Raw genomic sequence first — 22,414 nt, 5'->3', positions numbered from 1 at the left:
ATTTATTGTGCAATTTTATCTCCAACAGAACGTGTGGCATTCTAGAGGTATATGAGGTAATAAAATCAATACTCCAATTAGAACACCTGAAATAATTGGCTCTAGTAACAAATGTTTCTTATAATTAAAAATATTGAATGTTTAAAAAACTCTTATAACATTTTAAGTTCCTAAAAGAAATGTGCCTAACACTTAAAAAACAACTTACTTTTCTATATAAATTGTTCACAAAAAAATCTTGCTGTTCTATATTACACTATGCGTTTATAGTTTTATTAACATATCCCTAGTGGGTATTAATTCTACACAGTACAATCAAATAGAAATTATTCATAGAGAATCAACAAGACTCCAACAATAAAAATATTAGGATCAATGGATTTGTCACAGTTTCTCCACAAGTGTTCATCATAGAAAATAGAGTAAAGGCAAGTTGGCCCCAGTGTTAGGCTGCTACATGAAGTTCCAGAGAGGAGAGACAGAGAGGCGATGCTTACATTGGGCAGGGTCGGGCTGGACCGGTGACCTGGAACGTTTCAGGACCCATCTCACGGTCTGACACGCCCTGTTCTCAAGGAACACAAGCTAGGCCCGCATGGCCTTGGCAGGCTCTCGAACTTAACACAGCCAAAGAGATGTTAAAGCCATCACTACAGGCAAGAATCGACAGATGACTGTATTTTCCTACAAAATCTTCACAACAGTTCTCACAGTGACATCATAAATGAAATCCCTCTCTTCCAAACCAGACTCATCAATTCTAAGGCTACAAATACAACAAATGTGAAAAGTGAATGAAACGTTAGCTAACCGATGCCCAGTGCCATTTCTAACATCTAGGAGTTCCCGAAGATGATCACTTCGCTGACTTCCAATTTTTGCTTTTATATATCCCTGTATTTTTTTTTCACAGGAAACCTATGAAACAAATGTGAACAAATTAGCAATTTTAATTTATTCACTACTTTAAAACTTTTTCTAGTCTTCAACACGGGATCTTACGTAAGTCAAGTCTTACGCAGAAACCCGGGCAGTTACCAGAGGAGATACGGTTTATAAGGTCCTATTTAAGCATCAACATACTTTAAAAGTGGTTTTTAGTAACACAAATAACATCTTTTCCTTGATGCCATTAATTAAACAAAATCCATTCCCAAGTGTTGACGGGCTTTGAGAACTTTGCTTTGACTACTGGGGAAACTGAACTAGTCACCCTGCTTACTAAGCCCCCCGTGGCCCCCTTGTGAGCGGAGCACCGCGGGCAGCGTCCTTGCGATCAGCCGGGATAACGGCCGCCACCGCCTGGGAGTGTGGCTCTGAGGATTCAAAGGAGAGAGCGGTTAAAGTGCTTCGCGGGGTACCTGGCCCACGAGAACTCAATGGCATCAGCTCCAGTTAGGACAGCTACTGCGAGTGCTTTTGGGTGGGCCTGAATCGTTTCCCAACGGGGCCATTTGTACGGGGGCAATTATTCTGAAGGAGTCTTCTTAGCAGATGTATTTTCATTCTACTTTGGGGAACTGTGATTCAACCACCACCTAGACATCAGTCAGCTACGGATGGTCACGATGAAAACGTCTCTGGCCACTTTACCACAAAGATTTGGTCAATCTGGTGCTTCAGGAGGCAACCTGACCAAGCTGGTCACTGGGGGAAGCAAGCCCAGTCCTCTCAACGTTTCCTGCAACTGAACACACGACGGAGGGCGAGAGCGCGATCGGTCACGGTTTTGAATTTTACACACGAGGAGGCAAGGGCCGGTGGCGTGACAGGCTCGCCCTCCACACTGCCGGCTGTCCATCCCTCACTCTCTCAAAGACACAACTGCCACTGGCTGACGATGCAAGTAACACTGCACAGGGCCATCAGCTGGGGAGCATTTTCCTACATTATTCCAAGGGAAGTGATTACTTTATTCACCACTTATACATAAGATTGAAAGAAGCCATCGCTATGTTTACAAAAATACATCATAATGATACATACCGCTGTTTAGACACATGGACATTAGAGTTCTGACTCAGGCGTTCTAGTTGACACGTATTGCCAAGCAGTTATGGCAAGTGTCGCCACATTAAACATACAGCAGCAAGACTTGCACCATATGTGCAAAATTGTTTTCTATTACATTTCTAGAAATTTGTGTATGAGAGCTGTCAAAATTATAGATCTGTCCTGTGAAATGACATAGCACTGAATGAGAAAAGTTAGGTTTAAATCTTTTCTAAAAATAAAGTTATCCGAGAATGAGATCTTAACAAACTACTGAAATCTAAGAAAAAAATAAGGAGGTAGTCGGTGGGTATTAGGGTTAGAATCTAGAGCACAGGTTGTATGATAAAATCCAAAGGAGGGCAAATGTAGGCTTGCTTTTCTGAAAATTGTGCCTGTTTCATCTCACATGATGCTCTGTCCATTTTCTGAGAGCAACAGGAGGGAGGACAAGATTAAAGGTGGTAGGAAATGTAGAAATCACAAACCTGCGGATTCCCAAGTTTGCATTATTGTCTAGATTTGGGGATAATGTCTCATACTCCAAGAATAGCTACTGGCCTACAGAAACCATTCCACACATCTGACACGTGGAGTAGCTGGACCAAATAATACACTGTAACAATTTATACCTCTATAATTCTGATAAATCTCTTAGGTCAATGTGTTTATGACTCACGAAGGGCCAAGAAAGATCCAGAATATAAATTCACCCACTTGCTCTACAGCTGTGAAGTAGCTACGTACCGCTCTCAATTCCCTCACCAAACGAGAGGGCAGCAATTTTTTGCACACGCACTGTCATTATCCTCCTACCTCCCTAGTAAAACCTTCTGAAACACCAATGGTGACAGGAACCTGAACCCTGTGGTGGAAATCGGCAACGCTAACAGAGAGATGCCCAGTTTCAAGGGCTGGATGAAATGTTTTCCAGTAAAAAGGGAAGGAACAAACTTTCACGTCTACAGATTTCCTCCAAAGCATTTAACAGTAGGGTTACTAACCCATGACACCGTGACCAGCGCACCTCCAAGAGACAGTGAGAAGTGTGCCTCCAGTAAAACTCTCAGACAACAGTGCTCCCCTCCACAGCTCCCTGGCCTACATCCTCCGATGTGGGTCACTGGACGGTTGTCCTGAGCCCAGTGGAACGGCCTCTGGGCCTTCAGGTCAGTTTGGAAAGTAGGCATACTCTCTGTGGTAGCATTTGGATTTGGGAAGTCACAGGACACATCAGGACCCTGTCACCGCCGAGGGCTCTTCCGATCGCTGCGATCGTGGAGCACGCCTAGCTCAGGTAACAAGGCCAAGTTGAGCCTGTCGTGTCGCGCCAGCCCTGTGACCGCCCTCCCTCATCGAGGACGCGGAGCACAGCTGCAAACTGAGTGGCTTTCATTCAATCGTTTTATACCAGTGCTGAAAGGACTCAAGGAGGGGTCTGCACGCTGACACGAGACTGAGTTTCCAGTCATGAGCAATCTGTCCAATTGCCAAAAAAAGGTAGAGAATCAACTCAAGAAAATAAGCAACGCCCTCAGGTCTCTGAAGAGAACAGAAAGGAAGACGGAGCAGCGGAAGAGCATCCAGTCTTGCTCTGTAGACGGCACACGGGTCTCACCAAAAACACGTGACCATCCTTTGTGAGGCCTGATTTAAAAGTGAGGTGACCATGAGGCCCCCACCATGAAGCAGGTTCGCGCACCAGCCGGAAAGCTCAGGTGGCGGCACGGACCACACACGGAGGGGACGGCAGAGCATCTGTGCCACAACCCAAGGACTGTCACCGTCCGGCTCAGGCAGGGCTAGGCTAAACAAATCTAGCTACACACACAGGGCGAAGAAAGCCGTGGAACACCCGACCTCGGACTGCTGATCTTAGGCCCCAGGCGAGGCGCTCGAACCGGCTGTGCAATGCTGAGGAAGCCAGTCCTCTGCCTGGGTCTCGGTTTCCTCATGGGCTAAGAGATGGCCAACATGTAATCCTGATGTGGAATTCGTGAAATACTGGAAAACAAGTAATTCACTTGGAATTGGGGGCACGGGAGGGAGACCAGGTGTGCCTGTGGAGCAAAGGCTGTGTACGACCATGTGGCCTGGGGGGCAGATCTACCCTAGTAGCCTTCTCAGGTGATGCTAATTACAGCCAAACCGAAGGTTCCCGTCACCCTCTCTCGCAGCAGCTGTGGAGAGTGAGGGCAGACACGCTCTCAGCAGCCCCCGCAGTCAAGACCAGCACAACACAGGGCTCCACGATGATGCTTAGATGTGAAAACATGCTGAATTTTCAAGCTTGCAGGAAAGAGAAGAGTTGGAAGTTTTTTTTGAGCAGTGGTCAAATAATTGTTGCTAAAGGAAAAAAAGGACATTGTCCTCAGCAGTAAGGATAACTAAAGCCTAATGCAAGAAAGCAAAGGTAAGATGGAAAGACAGAGGAGGTTATGGTGATAGTTGTGTCTGGCCAAGATTTCCTGTCACCAAAGGATCTCGTAAGGCATTGACTTCTCAGACCTCTGAAAACTCTCTGAAGTCTCCTTCTTCCTTGGATAGCCAAAGACAGTAGCCTCCTGGTTCCTCTAACCAACATCACATTTGCCCTTATCATTTCTTTTACCTATACAATTTGCTAACTTGCCCAAAACAGGATTGAAGCATTAGTTCTCCCCACACCACTGAACAGATCTGACAAAGGACCATCTCTATAAACATTAAACTTTTCAATGGATGAAACTAAGAATCCTAACAAAAGCTAAGGACGGACCTATTTCCAGGACCGCGCATAGAGTTGGTGTTAATTACTGAACACAAAGGATAATTTATTGCCTCACAAAAAATGGTTGCAAAAACCCCTCTTTATAAGCGGATGCTCATAAACCTTAAATGAATTTCCAACCAATTTTCCAAACCCTTAGTCATGTTTGTAGACATTAATAACCTTCAGTAACTTCTGCCCGTTTAGCCCTATGCTCGACAAAGACTGTAATAATCGGATTAGTGTGCTAGAGGAAACTGCTCCTGCTATCTGAACCCGAAGCCCTCGGAAACAGATTCTAGCATCTCCGTAGTTCGTAGGTGAGGAATGCTCCCAAGGACAGTACTAATTTCACGGATGGAGATCAACAAATTAAACAGGAGAAAACAAGTGGGAGTGGTTTAGTGTGAACTCAGCCAGAGCTTGTAGTTCAAGGGAACATGGTGCGGGAAGGGGGGTGGGGAAGGAGGCACAAAACAGCAAAACAGTTGGGATGAAACATTTTCATCAGGGACAAGAAACAGAAGCTTACGCAAATTCTAAAGATCTACTCAGAGAAAAGACCCTCACATTTCAGAGAAATTACAGACAAGCCCATTGCATAGCTGTCAGAATGGCCTTGAAGCTGTGTGTATACAATTCCAGAACATCTGGTCAATTCAGTGAATACCATCAGTGAGACCACTTGTTTGGTCTCCAGTGCACCAAACAACTAATTGATTGAAATTCTCATTGCTCAACCCATCACTTTGGCGTTGTGTCAACAAAGTCTGAGTTAAGGCTGTGGAAACTGTGGGTCTATGAACCTACGAAATCAAGCATTTGAAAAGGGTTTTGGATCTTTGGAGGTTTCCTGACTGACATAAGGAAAACTTACGGTTTATAAACTCCAGAGATCACGTAGTGCTGTTCTGATCAACATGGTACAATTTTTTTTGGGGGGGATTCTAAAGTAACTGAAAAAACCCCACCTGATTTCCAACAAGTCATTGTCTAGCAGTGACCTCTCTTCTGGCTTTTTCATATAGGCTTTGTCAATGTTGAGAGAGCTCAGTGTCACTTATCCTATGTCTTTGCTGAGAAGTATGAATTCAAGTCTTTGGAAAATAAAAAGACAACTTATTTCAATTAAAGTAAGAGAATGTTTGTTTGTTGTCCCTTAAGATAACTCCATGTCTACCTTCTCTTATGGGCAGGGACTCTAACCTGCGGGGACCAGCTCAGCTCAGGAAGCAGAGCTTACATGACGTTTCAGACAGGTGACCAGCAGCTCACCTACTGTTTTCACCCTCACTGTCTAGCTAGGAATCAATTCAATTGTGGTTTTTTTTCTTTTTATAATATCCTGAAAGCCTGTTGTAGGTTCCATAGACTTCCCAAACAACCCTAAAATGGATTTCTATTTGGGAATTGTGGCAGTAGGTCAAGAGACTTAAGGTTTGAGATGTGTCAAGTCTGGCAGAAAGACGTGCTTTGGACTCTCAGGTGATGGTAACAGGACACTGACAACTGGAACTCTTGAGAGGACCAGCTGCTACAGTGTCAAAATTCTGTCCACTAATCCCCAGACCCATCCTGGGAATTTTTATTGAAGACCTCATCCTGGGAAGCCTGGTGATCGATCCCTTCATAAAACGAGCCGCCGTTGTGCAGGAAAGTCCCCACTGCCCGCCCCTGCCGGGCGTGCCCCACGGCGTCGCTGAACACTTTGTTTATTTGCTCCTCCGAGGGCATCCACCAGTCAGGGTTGGAGGTACAGTGCATCCTAATGAATTCTGTGGGAATATACACAACAATAAAGAGAGAGAAAAACAGCTGGTTTTTGCAGAAGATGATGGACAGGCTGCTTACACATTTACAGAAGCTCTATAAGAAAAGCTGTATGGGCAATCCGATGTAATGCTATGATGATGTCACTTCTTAGACTCAACTAATTACATGTAGTCTTCTACTCATGCGCAAAAGTAAAAACACATCAAGTGAGAAGGTGATCCTCCTATGGAACATCTGCTACTGAAATGAAGGGTCAATCTGATCTGGAAGATGTACTATACACCGTGCTTAGAAAAAGTTACGGACTACATTTCAAACCTACGTCGGTATCTGCTCACGGTTTTAGCATGTTCTCTATTTCCGGAAACAGCAAGTATCATTAGCATGGTAATCTTTAACCAGCCACTAATCTGCAGATTAAGTGCAATGGGATAACAAAATCTCAACGGCTGAGAAACTGCCTGAATTTTAGTTCAGAAGAGGTTTCCACGTTCTTAACGTGTATTACAGGTCATACGTATTTCTCTAATTGGGGTAGCCATACATGTACTGACAAATATTTCTTAAATGAGATTTCCTCTAAATATTTAATTTCACCAGAAGGCAATCAGCATGCCTACAAGGGTGAATGTATAAAAAGTAACTAAGACTCCAATGAAACAGACTCGGCCTCCCTGTGGGTTGAGCTCACACCATCCTTTCTTCAGTTTTCTCAGGGGCTCGGGGCACATACGTAACTCCTACCTGGCTATTTTAATATGGACACTTGTAAACTGAAGTGAGCATTTTGGAAAAAGTTCTAAGTCAAACTCTGTTATTTTTGCACAGCTGACTGAAAGTCCAAGGTGACTGTCATTTACACACCGTTTCTTCTCCAACATTGCACCCTCTACAACAGGTCTGGTTGTAGGACTGGATTTGTCTGAAATGACTGTGTGAAATCCTGGCCCTATTTGCCCTTAGGAGTAGCTGATGCTTTGCAAGTATTTGGACCCCCCAAATCTCAGGAAATGAACTGTGCCCATCTCAGTACAGGCTCTAGCTTAGCAGAGAAGCAGGCATCCCCTCCAGTTCTGTGCCTGAGGGGAGAGTCCCAGCCCCGGCTGCCTTACTCAAGGGAAAGAGCAGTGTTTATTCAGCAACTCATCCTGCAAAACTGCCAGATCAGACGGCGTAGTCTAGGGTGCAGGCCTGGGAACCACTGGAGGCTAACTCCCTAGTCCTCTTCTGTGCCCCTCGCATCCCTACTGTAACCAGTAAATATCCAATAACTTTTGTAGTTTCCGTCTCCATCTAGATCCCCCACTCGTATCAACACAAGGAAATAAAGGCTAATGGATGGGGCGTTGTGACCCTGTGGCTCTGAGAGTGTGCTGCTCTGTGACACCTGTCAACCTCCACTCTCTCCTCGGTGTCCACTGTGGAGACAGGACTTTCTCGAATATCAGTAAAGACTACTAAAAGCTCATTCTGTTACACAGACAGGACGCATCTTCACAGGCCCTCTTCCCTCTAGGGTCAAACCACCTTCAGGAGCGGTCAGCTGGGGTTTGGTTCCATTCCAGAGCACCCTGTTTTCCATCACTAAAGTGTCCAGTGGTCCAAGGTTTCCTTGGCTGTTCTAATCTTGCTCACCCAACACGGACATCCACCCCGGGAGTCACCAGGTCTAAGCCTTTATGAAAGGAATCTCATCTGGGTCACAGGAAGGCCCAAGGAGTTCAGCTTTTGGGACAAGCATGTAACTGTTCTGATCAGCTGCCCCTGACACAATCACCGTTGTTTGCCTCTGTCTTCTCCGCCCCACGGCAGGGTAGAAGCCTGTGGGTGTAGCGCCAGGTGAGGCATGAGCTGGAGGATATGGATTCTGTTTAGCCAACCTGGACTGTGTCAGTGTCACAGAGGGTCAGGCAACGTTCTCAGGGCAAGGCACGAGGGCTTTGGGATGTATGCTAATGCCTCAGTTTCACTCACTTGCTGCTTAGAATGTAAAATGTTGAATAAGAATTTCTGGGAAGGGATACAATGTGAGGCCCCTTGTCCTGACTCCCCCTTATAGGCCCCAGGGCAACTTCTTGGAGTACAGTGTTCCCAGGAGAGCCCCAAGCTCACAAACGCCTCTGTTACTCCTGGTGAGTAACTCTGTCAGCTCTGATGATGTTGAGGAATAAAGGAAACTATGGCTAGTTTGCTAAGACAGGCCCTGGAATTTTCTATCACCCACTGTGAGTAAGTGGAATTTTCAGACTGGCCAACAGGGGGTGCTTGGCGCACCTGTGCCTAGTTGTTACAGGTGTTTTCATTCCAGGTGGTTTTCTCAGGCATGGGCCACCTGCACGAGAATCACCTGGGGGTGGTTGTGCCGAGCAGCAATGCACGCCTCTCCCATTCCCACTCCACACCTGCTAAATCGGAAGCTTGGGGTGGGCCCGAGGAATTCCCGCTGTAACAAAATCTCCATGTGCCTCAGGCACACTAATGTAGAACACTGTGGGCATCCCAGGAGGGGAGCTGGAGTGTCCCTTCTGTACACCAAGGCCTTATCAGTAATAACGTCTCTTCACTGTGACCTCCTTGCCAGGAAATATTTTGATCCCTTTCTGGAGTAAATTACTAATAAGTTTTTCCAACCACTAAAATTACTATTGAACTATACAGGTTAATACTTGAGCTTTTGGGTATCAATTTTTCAGGTGTGAACAGTGTTCCTGTTGGCACTAGAATGCTTCTACTTGTCTAAGTCTGTGTTTACTTGCACCTGCTGAATCAACTATACACCTCTTGACTCCTCCTTCTCATCCTCTGCCCGGCCCTACCATAGTGTGGATCGGCTGCAAAGTAAGCAGCTGTTAATCCTGAGGAAATGGTTACTATTGAAGCAATGTTTTTAATATAGAGACTTTAAAAAAACTAACAGAATAAAGTTTGACTGGGCAACAAATACTTTAGGCACCCCAATTTTAAGGAAAATTAACTCTAAATAAATTTAAGCAGTTGGGGGCAAGTCCTCTGGAGAAAGTAGCTGGGGTGGCGGGGAGAGGGCGGCACAGGCTGCAGATGGAAATGGGATATCTCATTTTCCTAATTTTTAAAAAATTCTGCATCTTCCCTTCCTCTGTGCATTTCCCCATGCTCCAGTTTTGCTGGAGGTAGCCTTCTGTGGCAGCAAAGAAAATCTGAATTTAAAGCGTGAAACATGAGGTGCTATGCAATGCTTATGGGCCATTAAGTGAGAACGCCAAGGCTAAAGCAAACGAAGAATTTTAAGGAACTTCTCGATACCAAGTAGATGGGCCACATGAAGCCTATAAAATACAGTAAAGGCTGAACACTTGCACGGGGGACCCACAGCCAATGCGGTGAAATGAGATCACAGATGGTGACACTGAGCGGAAGGATGCGGTACCTCGGAGGCATGTTACTTTAACTGGATCCAGAGGGCGTCTTTCAGGACCTGTCTCTCCTGACTGCACTGACCTTTTCCTTTTCCCAAGGCCGCATGAGTACTTAAGCTCATCGGTTGTGAAAACAAATCTGATGAGGTATCGAAGGAGCCGTCTCCCGTCTTTCTTCGAAGAATTTACAGCCTCGTCCCACTGTTTGCTCGTTATGTAGACAGGATAGTTGTTCAACAGCTGCTTGCTTCCCTGGAAAAGCCAAGTATTTTCTCGTTACCTACTGAGCCAGCCGCCGGCCAGCCACGAAGGCGATCTCCATGTCAAAGGCAAACATGCTTTGTAACCGAGTGGCTCTGCGGACAATGACCCAGGTACTGAAGAGCACGGGTAATTGCGCGCACTCAGAACGGGCACTTTTCAAATTACATTTGCATTTTCTATAACAAGAGCCAATGAGGTATAATGAACACCTTTGAAAGAGGAGCTATTTATAACTTGCATTTTAACAGGTAGGTTAAAATGTGTCAAGATCCAATGACAGGGAACACTATTTAAATATAGCCCGTAACTTTCCCTTTCAATCTATTAAAATATGCAAAAATGACTTTGAAGAGTGTGATCAAACAGGTCTCTTCATCCTCTGGTTGGCGGTTGAGTATTTTTAGAAATGATGCTGGTGGTCTATTTTTGTAAGGTACTACGTGTGTTTAATTCACCTAACACCTGATAGCCATTGCCTAACCGTGGAAACGGCATTAAAAAGTGAATTCGAAAAGGGGAGAATTGTGAAACCCCCCAAAAATCACCATTAATAATAATAATGCAAACCAGGTTTCCTCAAATGATAGCTTCTGCAAATGCCATTATGTCAACTCAAAATTTTTCTTCCTTTTCATCTTCTTAATTTATGTCTGCTATAAAATTCCCAGGCTCAACAGCTGCAGTGGGACTAATTACAGGAATTTCTGTAACATTTATAAGCCAGGTTTAGTCAATTCCACCTACACAACCATTACTTTAGTTCCAGTCGTCCATAAAATTCTACAGTCCAGGACAAATTAATTAACCCATGATCGTGGTTTTAATGTACTCCTTCCCCAGTAATTAAGGTGTACAAAATAAAGAAGGAAAACTCATTCAGTTTTACAACTCTGCAAATTTACTACAGGTGATAAATTTGGCACTGTTTGGGTCTGATAGGGTTCTATTTCAAAAAGTGCTGTCGTTGAAGCCCTGAAAAGGGCAAGTGGCCCAGGAGCCAACAGGAAAGAGGCAGCCAGCCTGTGCTCTGGAGCGGTCGTGGAGTCACACCCATGAGAAGGCATCACCGCGGTGTTCCTACTTCCTTCAACTAGCAGTATGTGACTCAGTTTCCTTCTTAAGGGACGCAGTTGAGGTGCGTGGTTTGTGCTTTGAATTTAGAACAGTTTGAACTGAATCTTGGTTCCGGGATTTGTGTTTCTTGAGCAAGTGACTTCAACTGGCTGAACCAAAGCTTCCCTGTTTGTAAAATGGGAAGACCTAAATTATCATGGGTTTAAGATGTGAGTATATGGGGGCATAAACCAGCGCTTGGCCCTGGTGCTATTGATGGTCAAAAGACGGGCAAGAGCCCAGAGGTTCCAAAGGGCCCCTCAGCCCAGGCTGCTGTTTCCCGGCAGGAAGGGAGAGTCAGGGTGTGCACATGTGGGGGGTGGGTGACAGGAGTCTGTGGTGGACCAGATGGAGAAGCAAAGAGGAAAGATGTGGAATCCAGGGGGTCAGGCAACCAATTCAGTGAGCCAGGCTGTGGGGCACTGAGGAGTCAAGGTGACTCTCAGATGAGATGGAGATGTCCTTCCCAAAGATAAAGAACAGCTGGTCACGGCAGGGAGGAGGAGGTAGACGGCAAGGAGGAGAATTCTTGTGCTTCCCACGCACAGGGAAGGAAGGGGTTAGGGGGGTTTTGACTCGTTGAGCCCTCGGTCCTCAGGACAGCCGGGTGGGGCCTGGGGAAGCTGGCATCCAGGGCTGGTTGCCTCAGACCACAAATTGTGTCAAGAGTATTTCTGTACGAGAAAATTAATAACTGTCACCATCTCCTGAGCCAGTGACCCCACGCTCCCGGCAGCCCCGGCCCCTCACAGGTGCTGCCGCAGAGCTGGGCTGGGCGCGGGCCTCCGCCAGGTGACTCACATCTACACTGCGGCCCTGTCTGCCCAGGTAAGGAGAACGGTCCCAGCTTGCAGCTCTGTGGTGAGGAAACCACCCCTCTCCCCACCTGGAGATAAGCCCACGAGGGCTGGGGTTTTCAATCGGCTTTACTTGATGCTCTGCTTAGCGTGAGAACAGCGTCCGACACACAGTAGGTGCAGTAAGCATTTGTCGAACGACCACTGCCGTAGACACCAGCGTGGGGGGCACCAAGCACACACTCGATAATGGCGGCTACAATGAACAGTTCTTTTTTCTTTCCCTTCTTTTTTTTAAATGGCTGCGGCCCTGGGACCTTTGAAGAGCTTCTGATGAATATTAATTGGCAAAGTTAGAGAACTTCAAGAAGAGCAACAAAGACGAGGGGCCATTATAAAGTGGGTACTGGGGAGAGAGCTTCCGCCAATCCTTAATTTAAGACCACGCTCTCAGTTATGGTTCTTGTAAGTACACCTGTCAGCCTTAGAAAAGGAGACTGAGCAGCTGGTTGTTAAACCTTCTATTTATTTAATGTTGTGCATGTATTTTTTTAAGATTTTATTTATTTGAGAGAGGGAGAGAGCAAGAGAGAGCAAGAGAGAGAGTGCGCACAAGCAGGGGGAGGGGGAGAGGGAGAAGCAGGCTCCCCGATGAGCAGGGAGCCTGACTTGGGGGCTGATCCCAGGACCCCGGGATCATGACCTGAGTTGAAGGCAGATGCTTAACTGACTGAGCCACTCAGGCTCCCTTAATGTTGTGCAAGTTTTAGAAATAGCTTTCCCTTGGGTATCTGAGCTCATCGGGCAAGCCAGGCTTCCCACAGCAGTTTGGCCAAGGATGTTAAATCCTTTTCAAGGTCTCACAAGGCAAAAGCAGAGCTGGGAACCTGGTCCCTGAATTCAGAGCTTGCCCCTAAGACCAGAGTTGAGTCTGTTTCAAGATGAGAGGTGCCTGAGATGACGGAGCTCACAGCCTAAGGAAGGAGCTTTCTCGAATCCTTAAAAAGAATCCACTTATACAGAAGAGCTCAATAGCTCTCCATAAAACGAAGCTCTCCTAAGTGTAGAAATGCCATTTGGAGGTAATTTTCTTCAAGAAAAAGGAAAAGAAAGAAGAAAGTCATTTACAGCCTCAAACAACTCAAATGCTCTCTGTGTTATGGATGAGATTTACCACATTATTTTAGCGTAGTTAATAGAAATAAAATGTGATCAATACTACTAATGAGAAAATGCCCATGTGCCTGAAATGACAGTAAAAATAGCATAATAATGATGATGATGGGTAATAAAAGTTTAAATATTCCCATCTAGAGGAAATGTAGATATGTCCCCTATTTTTATGTTTTTATAGAATTCTGAACGCATACTCTCTTCAATTAGCCACCAACAAGTTATTAAACTAATCTATGAGTCACTTTGAAAAAACCAAAATGAACAGCATTCATTTAATGTATTCACAGACTCACAAATAAATGGAAGACCTATGTATGCATTACTATTTAAGTAACTTCTGAATTACTGTTAGGAACAATGTGCTCTGTGAGCACAGAGAAGGTGTGGCAACCAGGGACAGCTTCTTGGAGGAAGTGGGCTTTCGGAAGTGCTTTTTTTTTGTACAATAGAAATGTCAAGTTCAGAAATGTGGGCCCTATTCTAGGGAGCAATGAAAGGATTTTAAGCATGTGACATTCCTTTTGAATATTTAATTTAGAAAATTAACCTTCCAGTGTGGAGAAAGAAGAATCCATTTAACAGTCCAGGTACAAAGTGTGAGGAAGGAGGTAGAGAGAGGAGAGACTACGCAGATGTCAGGAACCAGGAAGGAGGAGGAGTCCGTGATGCCTCAGAAATTTCTCTGGAGAAAAAACTGGGGTAGGGATGGGTATTCAGAGGCCGTGCCGAGTTCGAGGTTACAAGGGCATTCCACTGTTGGTCAGGCAGTTGGGCACTGTGGCTGGGAGTTGGGGACTGGTAGCCCAGATCTCGATTTGGGACTTGTTAACCTGCATGTAGCTGGTGTTCAGAGAAAGCACATAACTGGGCGGAGAAGGGCAGTGGTCGGTGAGGGAAGGGGATGAAGGCTGACACTCTGGACAACAGCGGATGCAAAACTCCTTACAACAGAAGAAAAGGACAGGGAGCCAGGAGACAGTCCTGACACTGAGGCCAAGAGAGAGCATGGAGGACGAGGGTGAGGTCCTGGGGAGGACCAGGGCTGGAGGAAGTGCCCCCGAACTGCACAGTTGGTAAAGTCACCAGGGCCACAGGCAGAGGACTCTGGGAGGCAGTGGAGGTGCAGCCGTGGGGGTTGGGGGGCGGAGAAAGCAAGTAGAAACTAAGACTGGAGTAACAAACACAGACCAGTCTTTCAAGTGTTTAATCCCTAAGAAAAATGAGGTCACTGTTCTGGAAGTGCCTTCAACAACAGGCACTGGGGACGTGCGTGGGATGAGACCTGTGTCCCCCTTCACGGAGCCAGACGCATCTCGGAGCAGAGTGATGTGCTGACAGAGGCTGTGCTGGAGATGGAAGGAGAAAGAAAAATGATGATGGAGGGACAGAGGGAGCATCAAAGCAGGCCTGTTTTCGGGTGGGGAGACCTGAGTGTGTCGGACCCAGCACCTCCATGCACAAGACAAGGAATGACTGATGGCTTGGAGTTCTAGAAGCGGGGGCAGCGGAGGTGAAAGAACAGATGTGAATGGGTGGTGCCGGCCAGAGGGAGGGGCCCTGCTTCCTGGGTGAGGGCGCCAGGTGTGCAGGAAGGTAGAAGTCAAATTCACTGGATTGAGTTCAACTTGGTATCACTTACTTTTTTGCTGAACTCAGGAGGGAGCATGGTGGGGCCAGGGATAGGGCCTGGAGGGAAGGAGCAGAGCTCTCTGAAGTAGCTTCTCCAAGCTTCAGGGGAAGCGAGTGCCCACCAAACGGTCTCACGCTACACCCAGAGGTGAGAGTTTCAATGTGCACAAGACTGCCTCTACCTTTTCCACCCTCTGGTCTCTCTTACGTGCTGAAACGTGGAAAGGAATGTGTTCTCGTATTTCTTCAGCAGCGAGGCCTGGGGTCAGGGTGGCAAGGGCAGGGGCACAGCTGGATCTCTGACACGGTGCGCACGAGCATGGAGCCTCGAGATGATTTTAACTAGACGCAGGGAGTGTCGAAGGATGTGTGAGGACGAGATAGGAGAGAGAGGGTCAGGGCCTACCGCCACCGGCATGAACAGCTCACCTTGCTGAGTGAAGGAAACTTAACTACGTGAAAAGAACTTATCTACTGTTATCGATCCAAGACATTTCTAACCCCAGCAATTGCTTCTTCTTCTACTGGATTTAGGTTCCAAAATCCATAAGAAAAAAGTAACACATATTGAAAACTGAGCCTTGAGAATCTTGTAAAAATGTGCCGTATTTCCACGGACCTACCCTTCCCAGCAGAACAGACCATCTGTCCTGCACTTTGGAAGAGACGGTGGCTGCTTCTAGTCCAGAGGAAGAAACGTTCTGGAGCCCCAGGGTCTGGAACACGTCCACCTAACACTCGAGAAGCTCACTCGGTGTGGGAGGTGCCTGAGAGCAAGGGGCTTTCTGGAACCCTGGCTCTGCCAGAGAAGGGCAGGTCGGTGTCTCCATTTCAGCCCCTCTCCCAAAAGAACGCCGCGAGCCTGGCCTCCGCTATCTGCACCGCTGTTTCTGTATCTCCCCCTCTCTGCGTGCAGCGCTGAGTCCTGCTGGGTCTGGATACTGCCGCTCTTCCTCCGGTGTGTCCACGCACAGGCAGGAAGAGCCACAAGCCTCAGGGAGTCAGGGCTGTGTCTTGCTAGCCAATCTGCTCTGGGGTATCCGCCCACACTATCGGGAAGCTTCGTCTTCGGGAAGTTCCAAACAGAACCACGTCTACCCTCCTGCTGGAAACCTACCTCGGTGGGCTGCTCGGCGGGCTGAGGGACCAGGAGCTGGTTGTGGTGCTGCAGGACTGTCTTCAGGTAATCCAAGACGGTCTGGCAGGGCACTGCGTGCAAGAAACGCAAGGATTACAGATGAGCTACCCTGTGACAAGAAAATGAAAATCTCTAACGTTTAAAAAGAGTTTTGATGTAAACTTCTAAAAAAAAAAAAGACTTATTTTCTAAAGGAAATAGCATCTTCTTTCTTTTGACATCCGTAGTTATTTCAGTTTGCAAATACAGAACAGATGCTATGGTTTGGGGAGAATTTTTAGGGCTCAGCACAATTCACTGAAAACTTTCAAGTCATACTCACTCTAAGATGAATTTGGGTCAACGATAATGATCAATGAAGAGATATTATCGTGTTTTCTTTGACTCAAGTTGTAACATTAGCGCCCAAAGATGCTTTTAAAAATCAAGGTACCGCAAAATAATGTTTCACCAGTTTTAAATCGATAATGCTCGTTTTAAACAACAGATTCATTCCTAGTTCTGCAGGAAGCAGGAATGCCATGCAGTGTAAGCCTGCTTCCCCATGTGCATACAGCTGCCCGGAGCCCCTACCAACCCGGCCCAATGCAGATTTGGTTACTGTGTCTTTCGTTAACTGTCGCACTAATTTTCCGAGGCTTAATCTCATAGATTCATTTAATAATTACATTAAAACTGAACAGATATTAACCCAACATGGAGCCTTGACATTTTTTGTACCTCTGCATAAGTAATTCCTACATCTTAAGATTTATATTAGAGCCCTTTCAGTAGTAGTATTAACTAATTGCTTTTAAAGGTCTTGGTAGCTTAGTTAATAACCTAATTTATAGGAATTATTGCCACTATCTGTCTCAGCTGTGGGTTTTCTTAGACTGTTTTTGTCACATTAAAGAAAATAATAAATATTTAACCTAAACCCCAAATTTAAAGTATCACTGCCTGCCTTCTGCACTTTGTTTTTCTCATTTTTTTTTTTTTTAAAATAGCAAACAGAAAGTAACCATATTTATCCACACTGCTAAAAGCTTTGGATTTTTTAGGTGACATCACATTGTAACGTAACAAATCAAAACGTACATCAACCTCCTTTTGAAGAATATGAATGATAACAAGTAAAAGTAGCTTAGGAGGTTTTTTTGCCAAAAAAAAAAGTATTTTCTTAAATAACCATCCTTCTGGACCTGTGTCTTACAGTCCTTGAATACAGTCTTCAAATTGGAGAAGCATTTGCTGAACAACCACAAAGTCAACGAAAAGAAGGCAGACATGTATCAGTTTGGAGCAGGCCTTTTGTCAAACCAAAGTTCAATAAAACCTGTCAAATACCTCTAATTTCACCAGCCTATTAAAAGTCTAACCCACATTTACTCCAAAGACACAAATATAGTGATCCGAAGGGGCACCTGTACCCCAATGTTTATAGCAGCAGTGTCCACAGTAGCCAAGCTATGGAAAGAGCCCAGATGTCCATCGACAGAGGAATGGATAAAGAAGAGGTGGTGTGTACACGTGTACACACACACACACACACACACACACACACAGAGGAATATTATGTAGCCATCAAAAAAGAAATCTTGCCATTTGCAACGATGTGGATGGAACTAGAAAGTATTATGCTAAGTGAAATAAGTCAGAGAAAGACAATCATCGCGCGATCTCACTGATATGTGGAAATTGAGAAACAAGGTGGAGTATCATAGGGGAAGAGAGGAAAAAATGAAACAAGATGAAATTAGAGAGGGAGACAAACCATAAGAGACTCAATCTCAGGAAACAAACTGAGGGTTGCTGGAGGGGAGAAGGGTAGAGGGATGGGGCAACTGGGTGATGGGCATTGGGGAGTGCATGAGCACTGGGTGTTCCATAAGACCGATGAATCACAGGCCTGTACCCCTGAAACCAGTAATACATTATGTGTTAATTAATTGAATATAAATTTTAAAAATTTAGAAAAAAAAAGTCTAACCCACTTTACTGAAGCCACAGAGAGCAAGAATGAATCTTCTGTTAATGGCATCAACTGTGGGGAAAAGCAGAAGCTGATGGAGACAGGAAACTGTCTGCTGCTTGAGTTCTGGGTTTTCACTCGCTCTGTGGCCTGTGGGACCCCATTTATCTGCTATGTCTAGGTCTCCTGCACCCAGGGCTGAGCGTGAAGCTTGCAACAGCAGTGCCTTGTCCTTCGTGGCTTGTGCTTAGAACCAAATGCAGCCGTCCACACGCTGCTGCTTCGCCAAGTGACACGTGCAAGGTGGTATTCTGGATTTAGTTGGGAAGTTTCAGTAAAATTTACAGATACTCATCGACTGATTAGGATTTGAATGAAACGTCTTTTGTAGGATTTGAGTGAAACTTCTTTTGATCCCTTACCCATATTTTATAGTCATGAAGAAGTTTATGAAGGGGCGCCTGGGTGGCTCAGCTGGTTGAGTGTGTGATTTTTTTTTTTTTTTAAGGTTTTATTTATTTACTTGACAGAGAGACAGACAGCCAGCAAGAGAGGGAACACAAGCAGGGGGAGTGGATGAGGAAGAAGCAGGCTCCCAGCAGAGGAGCCTGATGTGGGGCTCGATCCCATAACGCTGGGATCACGCCCTGAGCCGAAGGCAGACCCTTAACGACTGAGCCACCCAGGCGCCCCTGAGCATGCGATTCTTGATTTCGGCTCAGGTCATGATCTCAGGGTTGAGAGATCAAGCCCCGCATCAGGTTCCGTGCTCAGCAGGGAGTCTGCTTGAGAATTCTCTCCCTCCCTCTCTCCCTGCCCCTGCTTGCGCACACACACTCTCTCTCAAATAAATCTTAAAAAAATATGTTTATGAAAAAAATGTTTAAATGAAGCATTAAAATGCTTACAAAACTGAATATTCAACACGACCTCAACCATGTCATGAATAATTACGTACATAAAGAAATTGGAAAAAAATAGACCAAAGTGTTAATAATAATAATAAACAACGATTACATTTTAGCAGTAGGATCAGGGTAGTTATTATTACCACAGTCCTTGTAAAAACCAGTTTTAAAAAATTTCTACAGTGGGCATGTGTAATAACAATTTAAAAGTTGTCTGAAGAATATCGACATAATTGTCACCTCGCCTTCCTTTGCTCTGTATTACCTTCAGTGTTGTCGGTACAGCCCTGGGAAGGCCTGGAGGCCAGCTCTCCCACTCTCTACACTCCCAGGATTTAGGCGGCAGTGCTAAGCTATGAGCAAGGCCAGCTGATTCAGATGTTGGAAGACAACGGAATTTCATATGCATTTACTGGCTGTAGGGGCAAGTGGGTCCTGTAGGCTGATATCTGGGCACAAGGATGATGGCCAGGAGGCCAAGACAAAGCTCATATTTAGCGAGTTACAGAACAGAAACAGCCACCGGGCGTGGCACGGGACCCCGAGTCACCCCCTCCCTGGCCCTTCCCTGGCACGCTCCTGCCCTGACCCTCACAAAGCAGAGGCCTCCAGGCCCCTACCCGGCCCAGGGCTGGAGCATGTCCCTGAGGGGACAGACTTGGAACGTCACTCCCTACTGGCACTCTTCGGAGGGTTGCCTAGATCTATACATGGGAAGCTGTAGAGGCAAATGAAACATTTTTGGAGAAAAAAAATAAAGTCTGTGTGGAAAGTAGAGAGAGTTATATCTATTCAAGAGGGAAGAAAGTGGAAGGAAAGATAGTACCCTGACCCACAGCCACACCATGCTGCCTTCTGGGAGAAGCTCTGGGCCCCGAGAAGAAAATCACGGAAAACCTCCTGTTCTCTTGCCCTGCTGTCCTGTGGACACGCTGTGGGATTTCCTAGTAAACACACGGGGCCCCTGGAGAGAGGGAACAAGGGGCCTGTCCTTCCTGCAAGATTCCTGCAGGCCAGGGCAGACACTGGTCCTCTGGCTTTCAAGGGAGAGAGAGTGAGGTCAGGGCTTCCAGCAAAAGAGCAGCGGGATCCTCGAGGAGCTAATTATGCCCCAGATGCCTCCACGTCTAATTGCCTCCTCATGCGCATTCTGAATATCAAGCAAGTCCCTCTTGCCGATGGAGAAGCTACCACCCCAGACCCACCGGGCGGGTTTCATTTATCCATGTACGCATTCCGCCAAAGAAAGGCAGATACACCTAGCAGGTTTAATGAGACAGTACCCGAGGAACCAAAAACTGTAAAAACTTCTGTTAAAGGGAAGTGAGAACATAAAGGTACCCCAAATGTCCCCAGTATCTACCCTGCTATCAGTAATTATAACCCCCCCCTCCTGTGTAATAGCATTTTAAAATGCACCAGAGAACCCTGGGAAGAGTAGAGTGAGAAAGTTAGTAAGATCTTTGGTGTCAGTAAAGCCTGAGAGAAATCGGTTACAAATGCTCCACTGCGTACCTGAGACTCTAGACCAAGGTACTGCTCTCAAAAACAAACAGGGCCCCTCGCCTGGATGGCTGGATGTCGTCATGGTCAGGGTGAAGTTCACCAAATCCACACAGACTGGGTCTAATATGTTATCAACTAGAAGACAAAAAGTTGTGGAAATGGGTCCTAAAGTAATTCCTGGGTGCTTTTTTCTCCCTCATGTACTTCTCTGGCTCTAGGAACTCTGTGGTTCTGGGAAGTTACTCAACTCTCTTAGCCTCTGTTACCTCATCTGCAAAATGGGGGGTAATTACCTGCTGCATTACACTCACTGTGAGGACTGAAACAACGCCTGTAGAGCAGAAAGCACCCAGTAAATACTGCCCGGTGTAAGCGAGTCTTATTTTACGACTAGGAGCCTAGTGAATTCCTTGGAGGTCACTTAACTGACTGTTGTTGCAGCTATTAAGTAAAGCTCTTCCCAGGAAAACTGCTCCAATTCGGTGTTCTTCCCACGTTAGGGATGCTTGGGTCTTGAGTACCTAATTTTCACTGCAGAGCATTAAAATCTTGATCAGAGTTTCTCTAGCATTATTGAATCTACTTTGCTGTATCATTGTTCTTAAAGACTCACAAAATACACCACCTATGATTTTAGACGGAGACTGAAATTATTTACTGTCCTCTGATGACCATACCATCTGCAAGCTTATATCCTCCATAAGTGTCCTTTTCACATCGTGTCTGTGAAGTGTAAGCTCCTGAACTGTAAATAAGTAGAAAGAAACGATGAGCTTCCAGTACTCAGCCTTACAGAGGCACGGTCATGCTTGTGATTAGGACCATGTCCTGTCTCCGTGTAATTTCACTGACACGTGGAGATGCCCCAACATACCCGACATTGGGCTCGGATTTGGGACACACAGATGAAGGTGGTTTCATCTCTGTCCTCAAAGAGCTTACATGGCCTGCCTCTCCTCATATCAGGACACCCGGGAGAGATGGAAAGAGTAAAAACGAATATACAAAGACCTCCCCTGATACGGACTTTCACAGAAGTAGGCATGATGTGCAATGGAGAGTGGTTAATTCTGGGAACTGGGGGAAGAATTTGTTACAGAGGCGAGTGTCCCCTGAATTGGGTACTGAAGGATGAGTAGGAGTTTCTCAAGCGCGGAGAGGAGAACACGTTCTTGAACTGGAAGGAACAGCAGGTAAGGGAAGACCAGAAGCCAGTGTCAGGCTGCTCAGGCATCACCGACTGTCACCTGGGGCTGGAACACTTGGTATATGGCGGAAACTGGGATTCAGATCTCCAAAAACGGACAGGAAAACATTCAGGTAGTGAAGGGCCCCATGTGTCATGATCAGTGCTGGAATTCATAGACCACGTGAAGCCTTTAGAGGCTTTTCAGCAGCGGCTGATCTGGGGCTTTTCAGTGGGGAGGCTGGAGTCTGGGAGGAGGTGAGCGGCTACTGCAAACGTCATTGCTGAGATAGGCCCGGATGAAAACAGTGGAGAGGAGGAACCCAAAGTGACAGGCATCTGAGAGGTGGAGTCCAGAAGGAGGCTGATGTGACATGTTAAGCGTTATGGCTGGATCTGAGCTTGCTAACCTGGCTACCTGCGTGCTGACCTCTTTACACGGTAAGACTACTTACAATCTAAGAAAACCACTTAAGAATTCCGTATTACTAGGCGCAGGACAGTTTCCCTCTCTCTGTTCCTTAAAGTTGCTATTTATTGAGCACTTACTGGCCGACCTGGGAGGCACTCAGATGCTACCTGGTGAACTTAGTACTTCCAACAGTATTATTAACCTCACTGAGGTCAGAAGAAACTGAGGCTCAGAATGGTTAAGTGACTTGCCAAAAATCACAAATAGCAGAAGCAGAAATCCAAACCCATTCTCTTTCACCACACGTTGCCCTACCTCCCTCGATCTCATGGCCACAGCAAGAGTTGTGCGGACTTCTACCAATTTCTAGTGAAAAGAACTCGATCCTGTACTCCTCTTCCTATCATTTGCTCCAAGTTCTT

At 46.0% G+C, this 22,414-nt stretch overlaps 1 protein-coding gene across 1 annotated transcript in view; it reads right to left on the bottom strand.

Moving 5' to 3' along the window:
* BEND4 (BEN domain containing 4) overlaps positions 1–22,414 on the bottom strand; it is a 35,282-nt gene continuing 12,868 nt past the window's right edge. Inside the window, exons 3-5 of the mRNA XM_045815980.2 lie at positions 16,006–16,097; positions 9,921–10,161; positions 1–6,516 (exon numbers count right to left, since the gene is read on the bottom strand). Coding sequence (XP_045671936.1) covers positions 6,299–6,516; positions 9,921–10,161; positions 16,006–16,097 — 551 coding nt within the window. The 3' untranslated portion in view covers positions 1–6,298. The remainder of the gene's footprint in view (positions 6,517–9,920; positions 10,162–16,005; positions 16,098–22,414) is intronic.

This window comes from Ursus americanus, chromosome 8 (assembly GCF_024610735.1).
Source record: "Ursus americanus isolate L20-20 chromosome 8, mUrsAme1.1.p, whole genome shotgun sequence".
NCBI lineage: Eukaryota > Metazoa > Chordata > Mammalia > Carnivora > Ursidae > Ursus > Ursus americanus.
Note: the sequence above shows the minus strand (reverse complement) of the source record. Positions and strands in the feature narration are given on the sequence as shown.